We start from the raw sequence: 15,466 nt of genomic DNA on the forward strand, positions 1-15,466 counted from the left end.
ACATGGTCAACCACTTTTCCGCAGTCTGTGGGGACAGGACAAGGGGAGATGGCCATAAATTAGCATAGGAAGTTCCACACCAATATGCAAAGGAACTTCTTCACAGTGAGGGTGGCAGAGTCCTAGAACAGGCTGCCCAGGGAGGCTATGGAGTCTCCTTCTCTGGAGATATGCAAGACCAGCCTGGACATCCACCTGTGCAGCCTGGTGTAGGAGCCTGCTTTGCAGAGGGGCTGGGCTTGATGATCTCTGGAGGTCCTTTCCAGCCCCCACAGTTCTGTGATTCTGTGACACCCAAGGCAAAATTACTCCTTGACGGGCTGGAATATTTTTCCAGTTTTAATCACATGTAGCACAATTAACTTGTATGTATGTATAGGAATGCTATTAGTTTGGCAAGAAGAAACAGGCTTGGTGGAGTTCAATCGTAGTATACTTTTATTAAGAGGTAATCTCAGCTTAGCAGGCAATTCTGTGTCACGTGTGGCATACTGAGATGTTAAGATCACAGTCACCCTGTGAAATCAGCAGCATGATTTACCCTGCATGCTTTTCCCCCTCAGAAGATAAGCCTCCTTCTGATCACTGGCTTGATATGCATGGACTTGGCTGCTCCAACAGCCGCAGTTCACTCTGCTGTGAATTAAACAGACTCTTAGCACACAAAGATATTTACAACTGGGACAAATCATCACAGTTGTGCCGGTATCAATGACGTTTTGACTATTCGTGCTGCCTGATAATAAAGCCCTTAATCTCCATGGAAGCCTTCAGATTTGACAGTAAAAACCATATCCTGATGAAGTTGAGGGCCTCTGTGCCATTTACTTCAGTGTAAGTTGTGTTTAAGTTCGGTGGAAAGGGATGATGTCTGTGCAAATGTGTGTGCTGCAATGGTAGAGCCTTGTGAGTCCGATAGTTCATTAATCAAATTTGGTCCCACATGGAATATTCTTATGGACTTGCTAACGGAATAAATACAAAACTAAAATCAATACTTGGCTGAAACCATAGAAATGATGGAAGAGCAGTTGAATCTGGAGGTGAAAAATAAGATCATAATATGTAGTAGATGTCTATAAAAGAGGAAAAAGAACTCACTGGCATTGCTTTCTTTTTACACAAATATGCAACTGTGCTACATACCTTAGTAATGACTACCTCCTGTTGAAATCTCCAGAATCTAACAATTCTTTCACAGATATACAGCACCACAGGACTCACAACCCATTTCCAAGCCTGTAGAAAGTTGAATATTAAAAAAGAATATTTTTTCAACTTCATAAAATTATGCTGCATTAATTGTTTAAATCTGAAGTTAGGCTATAATGCAAGCATTTGCTTTCTCTTCTGTGAGTTTTTCTTCTTTTCATTTGCCTTTCTCAGAAGAATATTTCTGTTGCTACCATAGCAATTCTGGTGTTCCCATGGAATGGATATATAGGACTCTGTCACAGACACAGTCCAAAATCATTACTAATATCCCTCTGAATTCTGGCCAAGAAGAGTCCTTTAATATCCATTCCTGCTATGAAGCAAAAGGATTAATCTGCTTAGGAATTAAATGTAAACATAATTGGACCTGAAGATGTATAGATGCACATAATAATATAATATCACCCATCATAGTCTTACTTTTTTCTTTTCTCTTCAAAATCTAAAATATTCCAGAAGGGTCAGATCGGAGTACATCATATTGTCAGCTGTGAGTTTTCTGAAACTGCATGTGAAAACATTAAACCCCAAATATTCAATTAGAGAAATGGGATATAATTCCATTTAATCCATTAGCCAGCTCTTACTTTAAGTGTTGCAGAGTATTGTTTTACTTCTTGTTGTGGACCACCAGAACAGTACAAAGTGCTTGACTATTCAGGCTATTCAAGAATATTAGCATAGTACAGAGATGTACTATGATAATAGTTTAGATAATTAGATGTAATCAAATCTTTGGAATAATAAAGAAATAAAGTAGGTGATTCTTATGTGTTGTTTTTTTTTTTTTCCCTCGTGTTTTTTTTTCCCCTAGGAGATACAGTTTTATTTGCACTTTGATTACACATATGATGTATTTTAGACATCTAAGGAGTCCCCAATGATATGACTATCAGGAGTAACTTGACTTACTGAACCACTGACTTTTCCCCACAAGCTGAGTAACAGGGAGTATAAAGTATCTTTTATAAGAAGAAAGCTGTAAAAATGCGTGGCTTCCTTAGAAAGTGATAAGAAGATGGAGGAGCAATTTCCCAAGTTTAAGTCTTGAAAATTAAATTTAAAAAGAAGTCATGATTTAATAATGGTCAGAAACTAGTATAAGCCAGAAGATTCTGAGTTAAAGCAGAAACTCAACACATCGGTTGTCCCCAACAAATACTACAGGTGTCTCTGCACAGTGGGTAATCTCACGTCTTGAATATATTAGCATACATCAAGGCACAATAATGATGAGACCTGTTTTTCCTCCCTTCCATTTGTGCTGTAAATAAAAGCACGTGACAGGAATGCTAAGGCTGCAGTCTCTCTCATGTGAGAGCTAAGCTAAGATTTCAAATGTGACACTTCTGTGCAACAGAGCTTTCAATCCAAAATATCTCATGGCTGGTTTGGGACAATGAGGCATCTAACAGGAGGGCTGGGCTGCTAGACAACACAGCTCCTGGCCATCTAATCAGAGCATCTGTATTTCTGCCCAGGTGGTGTTTCCTCCTGTGATGAGAATGGACTGAGACAGCACAGTGATGGTATGGTAGATACTGTGAGGATACACTGGGTGTAACAGAAATGCTTAAACATCCTCAGTGAAAGGAGATGGGCAGAGACATGAAGCTATGAAGCAGGTCTAGATGTCTGAGAGGGGGGCCCAGCTGCCTCAGCATCCCTCAGGAGCTGTGATTAGGGGAGAGCGTGCTCTGGTGCCACATTGCACTATACCAGCTGTATGTGCACTAGGCTGTCCCTTTGGTTCCATCACTTCTGTATTCCTGCCTCGCTGGTGCTGCCACAACTTCTGAGCCTCTGAATGGATTTGTGCCCATTGATGCTTGCAGGCATCACACCATAGCGCAGCACTCATCCAGAAAAGCCCTGTTCTTACAGACAATCGATGTGCCATATGGTATTATCACAATTCATTTAAAGTAATGTGACTTTGCAAGCACGGCCTTGGGCATGCAGGAAAGTGTGGCAAAGTAGGTTTAACACGGAGAAATGGAAGTTCTCTCCAGTTAGTTTTATGATAATGAATGTCAAGGCGTGCTGTTGGAAGCAAGTTTGTGTCTGTATTCACAGTGTGCAGCCACCTATTGATTTTTATGGAGACACTGTAGCTGAAATTTTTAGAGAGGCATTCATTTTCTCATTAATATTCAGTTTGAGTAGTGGCTAACAATAGTTCAGTTTAAGAAAAATCTATGTCAGCCATTAACAGAGCTGCAAGATACTGAATGCTAATTTTTTCTCCTTTACATTAAGATATCCTTTTGTATGCTTTCTCTTTCTGGAAGAAACAACAAAAACTTGCATATGAGCAAGCTAAATCTTGAACTGTAAATGTTAAATGATCTTGTTTAGATGCTAGACATCTGACACACTGTACAAATCTGCTACTTAATTACCCCCTGTGGATTTGCAATCTTGTTGCAGTGAAACCACCCTTCTGTGGGACATTTTTCCTGCCTTTCATAATTTATTGTTTCAAATTCTCTCAGTTTTACCTAACTTAAGACATCAAGGCTGGATGATAGGAGGTATGTGCCCCAAAGCAAGGACATAATCTTATCTTCAGTTTAGTCTCCCTTGGTAATTAGGCTATTAATATTAAAGCACTATTAGTTAAAATAATAACAATAATTTGCATCTCTATCTCTCCTGTTTCACTGCAATTTCTGTATCTCTACTCTTAAAAGATTTTTACCTAGAGACCATATTTGTGCAATGAGATGAGCACATCAAGGCTATTGCTGATGCTAAACAATAAAAACAAAATGTAATAATAATAATAAAAAACAACAGACCACCATTGCCAACAAAACACAAAACCCACCAAAAAAGAAAAAAAAAGAAAAAAAAAGGAAAAAAAAAGCAACAAAACCCAACCAACCAACCAAAACACAAATAGAGGCCAAGTATGAAAGAAGGAGCTCCGACTGACTAAAGAATCTTCTAGAAGTATTAATTATTATTACTAACACCAAACTTTTACAAATCTCTCTCCATCTGTACCTGTCTATATAGATTATGCAGGAGGTAGGGATCACTGTCTTTTCAGTGCACAGGGGTAGGTCACAGAACAGAAATGGGCACTTACTCTCAAAACATGACACTGAGTGCCAGTCACTAGCATAGTACACTGCAGCTCCCTCACTCCCTATGACAGACACATGGCCTCTCAAGGAAGGATATTAAGCTAAAAGCAGAAGACGAACATAACTCTTACCACAGGTTTGTTACCAGAAAACTGTGGCAAAGGGCACTGAGTGGCCTTCTCCCATTCCAAGTAGTGTTCTTTACAGTAAGTGATGTTGTGAAGCAGCAGACTGTGAGGTGTCTGACCTCGGACTAGCTGACTTAAAACAAAAAAATATGTGTCAACAACACACCTCTTTGTAATGTCTCTAGACATGTATATGTTTTGTACTTGAATGCAGACATGAAGACAATTGACATTCAAAAACAGGTTATTTCAAGACTATTCTACTGTCTTTATGTTCCCTTTACGTTTGCTGTGACTTTTTAACCAAGTGCAAGAAATTTGTTATAATATTTCTATACATCAGTGCAAATGAAGAGTGCAAATGAAGCTCTTGCAAAGAAAATTTATGTTCTACTTTCTGTGTCAAAATCAGAATGATTTCCAAGTTCTTTGGAGCAGACGCACTGACCTGCTCTGTATATGACCATCTGGTACTGTTCAGAAAAACAATAAACTTTAATGGAGACAGACCTTCTCTTTCCTTTGCTGCTTTCTAAATGCATTTTTAAAAGCTGCAAATAAAGTTGGAAGACCGTAATTAGATGTGTGCTTTCTAAACATATTAAGTTCTAAGTTCTTTACTTCTGAGATTGCTAAGGATGTGATTTTTCCAAACATATCAGTCTCGACTGCTCAGTTTTAATGTGTTTCAGCTGGTGTTTACTGTGGGTAGAGAAGGAAGATTTTTTATGAGATACACTGTTTGTTTCATATCTTTTCTCTGAATTTTCCCTTCCATTCTCACTTTGACTCTACAACATTAGTGTGTCCTGCCTACTTGTCTTACAAGAGACAAGTGCTGCCTTCTTTTATGTGACAGTATCACCAGCTGCCACCAGTTTAGACCGAGAAAGACAAGGAAGAAGGCTTGAATTAGCTGTTGCTTTTGTGTAGTCACCTGAGAAGGAGGAAGAGATACAAAGTGGATGAAACCTTGATTTTTGACTCCTTTTCATAAATGGGGTGGTAGAGATGTATTGGGGCACCAAGAGCTGCTCTGTGGCAGTGCACTTCCCACTTGGTGAGAGCTCTAGATTCATCTAACCCTACTAGATACTGCTAAATAAGTGTCCCTTTGAGGATCGTCAGTCAGCTGTCTAGGCAGAGGGAGCACACAACCCAAAGACTCCCTAAGGGTTCTTTATATTTGCTTGAAATTGGATCCTTACAGATTTAAAAGGGAGAATTAAGGAATATTTTTTAATCAGACCAGGATATAGTTTACAGCATTTGTATGCAGCTGTGCTTCTGAAACTTGGGACTAATGAATTGGGACAATTTCAGGAACCCTTCAAGGCCAAACTAAATATAGCAGGTCTCAAATAACAAGGAAGGAGGTGAGGAAAGTAACAACACAAAGCATCATGCCAGCCTGTTACCTGTCTCATGATAACTCCATGCACCTTGAAGAAGTAGGCATGCACACATTGCAGTGGGCTAAGAAGTTCCCATGTGTCAAAGAACAATGGTCTGTACATACTTCAGAGTTGGTCAACACCATCTGAATGTTTTATGAAACATATGTAAAAAGGATATTGTGACACTATCCTTACATCTGAAAAGTATTACTATAGCTTCAGGACATGTGTACACCAGGCAGTCGGCAGGAAAAGATCTGTAGAGCATAGCACTTTTTGTTCAGGGCCTTACACTGTGCACATATGAGAGTTACCAAAGACTTAGGACTAGGTCTACGTTGGTCTCATGAACACGGAGACAAAAGAGTTGGTATAGTTTCATCTTCAAACACTCCACATCGTACAGTCTGAGGTTGTGCAATAATATGAACCAAAACATAGTGAGAAAGACTGAGATTTGCCTCAAAGCTATGCTCCTTATCTGAACTAAAATGAGCATGTGTATGCATTCCTAGAGGTTCATAGTAGCACTGTTGAAGAGGGAAGAGAAAGGAAAATGAGGGGAAGTGTAGAAGTGCAGAAAGCTTAGCAAGCTTGTACAAGCTCCCCTGAAAAAATGCCTTACAAGAGCTATGAAGTTAAGGAGTATTCCTTATTAATTGGTGCCAATAAAAATTTGATCTGTAATGCCCCCAGTTCTCAGAGATGGAAGTTCCTTCAGTCTGAATGTGTTGATGCTGCAAGTCATGTGACGGGGAGATAGCAGAAGAGTGTTTGAAAGAACTAAAACACGGAAAAGTCTTTGGAGAAGTGGTGTGTACTAATCTCAAAAGGTTGTCATTTTGCACTCTGTCTCCAAGCAAAGATATCAACAGTTTGTTATTAGAAAGACACAGAGTAAAAGATTTGGATCGTGTTTCATCTCAGACTGTGTACGCATACCCCATGTAGTTCATGCAGGTACTTACCCTGTACCATGGATTATTAAACCAATAAAGAAAACCACAAAGAGGTGGTGGGTGTACCAGAACACCTCATAGCACGACCTTCTGATGAGCTCTGTGGATGAAGTCACGATCAGAACAAAAGCCACAGTTATCATAACTCCAGTCACTCCAGCTATGGTGGTCAGTACCTCTCCTGTTGTGTTCTAGAGTAAGCATACATTATTACTATTACTATTACTGTTGTTCATAGTAGTATTTTTACTGTTAATAATGTCACTGTGTTTACTATTATATATTAAATCAATTTTTTTGTTACATTTTCAGAATAGGAGCAAAATCAAGCAAGGTCTCAGTTTCACTTCAGAAAAGCACGGAAAATCATCCACTTGTTCTATTTCTAACTGGGCTTTTCCCATACAGATTTATAAATGTGCACTGCCACTTACTTGTTTGAGGAATGGAAAGAAGGGAAAGCAGGCAGTCCCAGTAGTACTTTTACCTGTTTATCTTATGTAAAAGCACCTCAGAATAAAAAAGGAGACAGATGAGAGAAGAGAGAAGATTAAGCTTAGAAATGTAATAACCAAAACAGCTCTACCAATTTTATTCATGGGAGGATGATAAAGTGAGGTGCTAAGTCACTTGGAATGTGTGGGTCTCTTTTGTGCTTATTTTACCTCAAAGATATTCACAGTCCTGTAGTGGTGTATAAAAATGGCATACTCTCACTTAACTAAATAGCATATCTTATTTGCATGTTCCTTATATTTACCTGTACAGTCATTAGATAATATTTAGTTTTTGAGTACAAGTTTATATTCACATTTTTATGCTTGTCAGAATTGCAACATTAATATTCTGGGCCAGAGCATGTTCCGTCTTGTTCGTGACTCACAGACATCAGCACAGGTCTGTTACATCTGTCTAAACCCACCAAAATAAACTGAAGTGAGAACGAAGACATATTTTGAACACAACAGTCAGATGCTGATCTCAGTTGTAAAGTGCAAATCGTGAAGAACAGCAGTAAGAATCTCACATGCAAGATGAGACTCAAGCTAAATATGCCAGCAGAGTGTAAATAAAGCCCCCACTTGGCCTGCAAAGCGTATATCTCTTTTTCTATGGCTGGTGTGCAGGAAGGAGAAAACTGAGTATGCCTTCTGGATCATGAGCTGGTTCTGTAGCTTAATACAGTAGAAGTAAAACTCATATTGTATTTGTAAACTGCACTCATCTGATATGGAAATGCTAGAGGTGATAGAATTCCACAATGTCATTTCTACCGTCACTTTTTACAGTAAAATCATCCTTTCAAATATTCACACTTGACAGCACACAGCACATTTTCAAATTGGTGCCTGTGAAGAATGTGCTCAGACCCTTCTAAATATTATCAGGATTGATCTAGGTGATATTTTGAACACTTCCACTACACTGCCTAGTTTGAATGTTGAGATGAAACAAGGAAAATGTCAAAAACTCTTAGTACATTTCTACTGCAGGGTTACAATGGAATTGAAAAGGAAACCTGAGCTGTTGCTCTCAGAACTTTCCTCTCTGAAGTTAGAAGCAATCTTTGCTTTGCTTTCTTTCATAATTTATTAATTCTGAGTATAGCTACTGAGACACAAGTGGGAGATAAATGTAAATATTAGAGGTTAGAGTATAATCTAGGCTGTAAATTAGCAAGTAACTGTGGGGTGTATTACTACGAGAAATCTGGAAAAAATCTCTGAAAATGCTAGCTTTCTTTCTCAAGGGTATTTAGGATCTTAAAATTAATTAGAAGCCTACCTCTCAATTATATCACTATGGAAGGCTTAGCAGAGAAAGAAATGCATACTGGAAGGCAGTAGGTCGCCATTCGGTACTGCAATCTCTGCTCTGTTCTGGAGAAACATTGCACATGCATGTGGTGAGAGTGGGCACCAGAGGTGATGCAGCTTAGTCCTTTCTCACTCTTCTGCTCAGGCTGCTTTGTCAACGCGAACATCAAGGCTTCGGTATTCATAATATTGAGAACTTTAATTTGCTTGTTTTTCTTGAAACTTGATAACTGCTTATTTGTTTGTTTAGAAAGATGCAAAGGCCACATTTAAACTGGAGAAGAATAGAGAAAAAATGGGACAAAATGCCTTATAATTGAGAAGTACTATGAAATCCTACTGTTGATTGCCCAGCCATCATCTTACTTTGTTTCTGATTGAAAGGGCCCACTCCATGGTCTTTAAACAACATTCACTGCAAGCTGGATATGTGGGAATTTCCTCAAAAGTAGAAACAATATACGTGGGAGTCTTACTAGAGCTTGTGCAGCCTGAGAGTACACAACACTATACAACGATATACATAAAAATCAAATAGTGTCTGATGAATAGTTTAAGAAATAAAGCTGAGCAACATTTGCATGTTTTACATGCATGCATTGCAGAATGGTTGCGTTTTTCTGTATCTTGTGAGTGTTGCAAGAAAGATCTCTAGCCATGCTGCTGTGACGTAACCTAGAAAGTAAGTGGGATGCACAGTATCATTATTTTCCCAAGGCAAGCAGAGCCATTCATTTGCAGGACAGAGGTGTGCATAGTCTTGCAACCATTATCCCTGGCTTCGCTGTATACTGCATCTCCTAGGCAGCAAGCCTCTGGGTGCTGTTGGATGTGGTTTTCCTTGGGCAGCCCCACTCTGTAACAGGGCAGAAGCAACCCTCAAACTGGGAAGATATCCCGTGGAAAGAGACAAATAGCAACAGTGAAAGAAATGTGATGTGTTTCTGCTGTTCAATTGTTATTGTTTCTTTCTAGAAAGAAGCTGTGTTTGCTCCATATATTTACAGTTTATTTTAGTTTTTAAAATTCCTTGCAGGTTTGTTTCACTGTCTACAATTTATAAATCCCCTTAGCCTTCCCCCTACCTGTCTCCTGGAAAACCAATTAAAATACTATAGGCGTTTCGTTGAGCTAAGTAACCTGAAATTGCAGCTCTGAGTAAGTGTTTTCAGCTGAAATTGAGGTTAACCTCTGGCAGCACCTTCCTGCTCTGGTTAAAAGGCTTTGAAATATAGTTTCCCTGACAGTAGGATCCACAGAGGAAAACTTTTTACATGAAGAAAACAAAAAAGTGACAGCTTACCGTTTCATAGGTCCTGATTGGGTTCAAGTAGCTTTCATTTGGCCTCTTGCCAAGGCCAGAAAGTTTATTCTGCAGTCCCCCTGCTTCCTTCGACTGGCTGTTGTGATACCTCTCTATATTGATCAAGTGGGCAACAATGTGGATGGCTGCACGAGAGAAGAGAGTCACAAGACTACAGACATGCTCATATGTATCCTCAGTACCAGAAGGAGCTCCGTTAAACACACACTACTGACTGTTTGAAAAGCCTGTGCATAAATTGAGAGCTTTGCACAGAATAAACTGACAGCAAAAAGAAAATTTTATCTGATGTATATTCAATGTGTAGCAACTGGTTGAAATGAGAGACAACAGCTGCAGGGTTGCGTGTTTACAGCTGAGTGTCCTGCAGGCTTCAGTGTCATCCAAGAAAAACCACTAGAGAAATGAGAGAAAGCTGTTTACCTTGGGCTTTAAAGTGTTAAAAGAAAATGTATTAAAATCCACTTTTGTTTGTGTTTATAGGTTTTTGTTTTGTCTTGTTTTTTCCTTTCTTTTCATGAATATTCTAACGTATGCCAAGGTTTAATGTTGCTACATATAAGGTATAGGAAGTGACCAGTTTAGGAAAATGCATAAGTGAACTTTGTTGTAATCCTTTTTCCATGTGGAAAGTTGATAAAAGAGCAAATAAAACCTTTGTTTTATTACTGGGTAACATAGATAAAATCATAATCAAACTAGGTGCAGATTTTCAGTTTTTGGTGTGACAGATTTTAAAATCCATTACAGAAAAGATGCGATTAATGCAAAACATTATATACTAAGGGATGAAAACTAACAATGAAAAACAATCAGATGTTTACAGAAAAGCTATTAGGATACACTATTTCAAGATTTTATAATTATCTTCCTGTCATCATCCCTCCTTCAGACTTTATCTGTTCCTGTCCCTTACAAAACCCTTGTAAAAAGTAATATTGGTAATAAACCAAATATCACCTGCTTCCCTGAACAGTCTGCTCTCAAAATAAATTTTTTTCTTCTTTTCTTTCTTTTCCTTCTTTTCTTCTATTGTTTTTTTTATTTATTTTGTTGTGCTTTTTTTCTTGTCTTTTTTCTTTTTTCTTTTCCTTTTTTTTCTTTCCTTTTTTTCCTGTTTTTATTTTGTCTATTTTTGTTTGTCTTTTTTAAATTTCCTCTTTCTTTTTTTCCCTTTTTTGTTATTCCTTGCACAAGAGTAATGCCTTACTGTACTAGTCATTGTGTAATCATAGCTAAAAATGTTGTCTTAACTGTTTAAGGATTTTTGTCCTTTAGAACCATTTAGTGAGCTCTCTTATTCCCTGTGTGGTTCCTAAACAACATGTGGAGAGGGCTGTGCTCATGGAAATACAAGTCAAGGAAGAATGCAGAGCATGGAAGTACTTAAAAGTAGCCTGTGCAAAATAAAGAAGTGAAAGACCACACTCTGTCCTCCAACAGTAGCTTAGCCCATCTATCCAGGCTGGAGAGAGGCTATTTCCACTCAGTTCTGATATGATCCTTCTAGATGTACTTTTGTTGACTGTCAAGTTACACTTCATAATGTTAGCTTTAGGGACTCTTCCTAACATTTCTTTTCACCTGTTCTATCTCATTGCCCCATGCTTGGCACTCATTGGGAGATGAAAGACATTTTTGTCTATATGACAAGCTGTCTTGTGAACCATTTCCTCATGAAACCTTTAATTACAATAATCAGTTATTTATTGGCATGAACATTTGAAGTGAATATACTAAGCACCCACAGTACAAAATCTTTTTACACACTTTTTTTCTGAATTTTTGAACCAATGAATAAGAAATTTATGTAAACTGGAACAGCTTCAGCAGGATGGAGACTGAATTCAAATGGGTATAAAATGCAGAAGATAAAATGAGCCTGGAAATTAGAAGGCAGATTCTGGCCATCAAAGGAATGAGACTCTAAAAATTCCTTTCAATAAACGTGATAATGGGATCAAGCAATCTAAGCAGCTTTAGGCTGAAGGTTAGCCATTTTATGAAATAACATGTATGATGTGGCCACCAATATCAGAAGGTGTTGGGTTCGGTGACCCAGCACATCTTGCTTATGTTCCTATGGATTAGGTGCTGCATGTGAAGCAGAATGGCCAATTCCAGACCTGAGGCACTGGCTGCAACCCTGTCCTCAGGATGCTGGAAGATCACATGAGACTGCAAACAGGGTAGGAGAAGTGCAGGTGCAGGCTGTCAGAACCCAAATGCCTGTGAGGCTCCAAGCTGCAGGATTGAGACAGCAGCTGTGTGGAGGTTATGGCAATCTATTCCCAGAAGTACAGCTGATGTATAAGCAGTATATAAACACTGTTTATATATTTAAGTGTAACAGCACTTTTAAGTGCTGAGTGTGAAAGGGGTAGATGTTCCTACATGAAACTCCTTTCAGAACAGATGTTTTGACCTGCTAAGGATGTTATCAGAAACAGCTGGCAGAGAACCAACTCATTGCTTGAAGAGGACCTAATTTCTCTGACATCTGACAGAACTCACTTGGAGGGTGGGAGTGAGGGGTACCAGACAGCTGGCTGCAGTAAGCTGTAGAGCAACATACTGGGTGTACAGTATGGGTACAGTACAATACTGGGTGTATTCCCCCAACAATGGGGAATAGGTGAGAAAAGTTTCCAAATTTAGAGATTCACCTTGAGAGTGAATCTCTGAGTGGGTTTACATTGAGCAGCTCCATCTTGGCATCTGCAAGCAGTTAGTGGTGCAATCAGTAATGGTACTCAGGCTTCCCATAGCTTCAGGATGGGCTTTATAATCTGTCTCTTTCCAGAGAAGCTGTGGATGCCCCATCTCCAGAGGTGGTCAAGGCCAGTTTGGATTGGGCCCTGGGCAGCCTGATCTAATGAGTGACAAACCTGCCCATGACAGGAGGTTGGAACTGGATGGGTTTTAAGGTCATCCAGTCCAAGCCATTCTGTCATTCTCTAACTTTGATGTGGTAGAAATATTCACCACAGCTTTGGGATCAAATACATCTAACACAGTTGGAATCCTTAGCTTTATTTTACTAACACAGTTCCCTGAAACACATAAGCTGTAAGTTTTGGACTACACTCGCTCATTTAGAGTAGCAGCTCTAATTGGAGGTTTCAATCTGTATTCATAGCATAACTTACTTTATTTCACCTTTGAAATATGAAGGTTTGTAAAAAAATGGATATGGCACGCTGTGAAGTCTTCATGCAAAATGAAGACATTTCTGTTGTTTAGAAAGCTATGAAATCTTGCACTTTCCTCGAAGTGTGGGATTGCACATGGTTTGTACAAATTCTAGTTGTGTCAGCAGTGACAGGAAACAGTCACTGTGACTGTGACTGAAGCAGTGCTATTTGCTACATGCTGAGTGCTGAAAGTGAGATGGGATGGTAGTTGCTTCCAAATTCTTTGGCAAAGTATTTGCGATCCTGAGCAAAAAAATAATAATAATAAATTCTATGGGTTGAACAGACTTCGTTTCTCAAGATCTCTAGCATAAGGTTTAATGAGATTTAAGATTTAAATCGTGTTGCCAGATTTCCCTGGAAGAAGGGATCTGTTTTCTTCAACTTAACCCAGTGAAGTTTTTTCTGTAATCTATAAAAATACACTGTTTTGTCCAACTGTATATTGTTCTGCTTTACTGTATATGTTACTGTATATGTTACAACAATCCACAATCTTCTTTGGAAATCTTCCCTTCTGTGTAATATTCCCTCCAGCTTTCATCTAGCAGGTGGAAGGTATTATAAGAGTAGGAGACTCCCAGAATGAACAGGATAGGTCTTGTTTTCAAGCTATTCTGTGATAACTATTAACATATACAATATAATGATACACTGAAAAAAAATTAACATTCAAGCTAATGCACTGAATATGTCAGTTTACCTCAATATCCCGTGATCTTAAATTTTGCCTTGAGTGTCACTTGAGTAATACTTCTGATGTCGTTTTTCTGTGCTGCCAGGAAAAAACGATGCAGTCTAAAACTGAATTATAGCTGGATGGTAAGAGTAATGCAAAGATCTAATTCCATTTTCAATGTGGTTCATTTAATGTACAATAACTGTAGTAGACTAAAAAGTCTGGCACTGGATATATTACCATTAGCTAAAATATTTTATATCCCTAAAGTACATTTTCTGAAGGTTCTTTGCATCTACAGCATATAGAATTTACCAAGCAATTTCAAAACTTATGTACAAATTTCTGAAATCGGCATTTAGAACAGCTGAAGTGGTTTTTTTGTTTTTTTTCCTGCTCCGCTTAGATAAGCTAACCGTGTGAACAAAATTTCAGGTACTCAGTATTGAATTTTCAATTCAGTATTTTCCTCATTCTGCATGACTAAATGTAAAGTACAGAATAAATCATGCAATCATTTAAACAAAGTTCTCTTTTTATATTAGTGCATGAAGACTGAAGGATTTTAACTGTTGTTTTTAACAACATCTGGAACCTCTGAAGCACTTAATATGCATTAGTTTGTATTTGACCCTGGGATGTTTTATGTGGTCCACCTCTGAGATCAAATAAAAGGCTTTATTGGAAGGAGTGGAGGAGGAAAAGGGCTGCTATTAGAGCATGGTGTTTACTGTACATATTCTTAAATACAAAGAGATGTAATTAAATTATCTTGAAAGTCTGGTCAATTTAGCTCGTCTTATTCAGCCAATTGTGCCTTCAGTGAAGCATGCCCAACTCTCATTGAACCAAACAGGAATTGCATGTGTTTATCTGAGGACATGATTTCTCTCTCTTTTTCTGCATGCCTGTACAGGATAGTAATCAAATTGAAGTTAAGTATTTTGGTTAACCAGCACATCATGGTAAAATTGAAGGGTCAAATCTTTCAGCTCATGGTGAGGAGAACAGCTATACAGGAACTTAATCCGAGATCAGACAAGTCTGCCCCTGACCAAACCTGTATTCTTTTGCAACCCACTGCCTTGTGCCATTTCTAGTTACACAGACCCCTCAGTTCAGCTTTGTACTTTCTCTGTGGATTAAAAATGTGCAGATTATGTGAAAATTACAAGAGTGACATAAACAAACCTACATGAGATTTAAAAAAAAATTTAGTAAGTTTATGAACATCAAACATGAGCTTGACTTGGACCAGTTTTTATCCTGCCTGGAAGATTATAATCTCTAACTTAATGTGTTTTCTTTCCTAATATTTTCATTAAATCTGGAACTAAACAATTTGACTAAAAAAGAAATAATGCAGTTTAATGGAAATTGGATTTTCTGCAGTTTCTGGAAGGACTATACCAAAATATCAGGTAAAGACCTTTTGAATATTAGCATCTACTTTCCTGAAAACTTGATAGTTTACACAAAGAAGTTACTCAGACCACCAATGGCCTTCACCTACAAACACTGTTCAAATACATTTGAAAGTGTAAAGTTTTCCCGTTATTTTTTTTCAGTTATAGATTTTTCAGTTCATGTCAGAACTCTGTTCCTCTGTATTTCTGTCTGCATTTTGCATATTCTTAAAGAAAATCACACTACTGGAATTT

At 38.3% G+C, this 15,466-nt stretch overlaps 1 protein-coding gene across 7 annotated transcripts in view; it reads right to left on the reverse strand.

The window, feature by feature from the left end:
* Positions 1 to 15,466, reverse strand: part of NOX3 (NADPH oxidase 3) — a 58,597-nt gene that overhangs the window by 30,587 nt on the left and 12,544 nt on the right. For all 7 annotated transcript variants that reach the window (XR_210483.5, XR_006938784.1, XM_015284241.4 and 4 more), the window contains 4 exons: positions 9,912 to 10,057; positions 6,801 to 6,982; positions 4,439 to 4,568; positions 1,147 to 1,239 (listed from right to left, as the gene is read on the reverse strand). Coding sequence is in view for 5 of the 7 variants with exons in the window: in XM_015284241.4 (XP_015139727.1) it covers positions 1,147 to 1,239; positions 4,439 to 4,568; positions 6,801 to 6,982; positions 9,912 to 10,057 (551 nt within the window). In the remaining 2 variants the exon portion in view is untranslated. The remainder of the gene's footprint in view (positions 1 to 1,146; positions 1,240 to 4,438; positions 4,569 to 6,800; positions 6,983 to 9,911; positions 10,058 to 15,466) is intronic.

This window comes from Gallus gallus, chromosome 3 (assembly GCF_016699485.2).
Source record: "Gallus gallus isolate bGalGal1 chromosome 3, bGalGal1.mat.broiler.GRCg7b, whole genome shotgun sequence".
Taxonomy (NCBI): domain Eukaryota; kingdom Metazoa; phylum Chordata; class Aves; order Galliformes; family Phasianidae; genus Gallus; species Gallus gallus.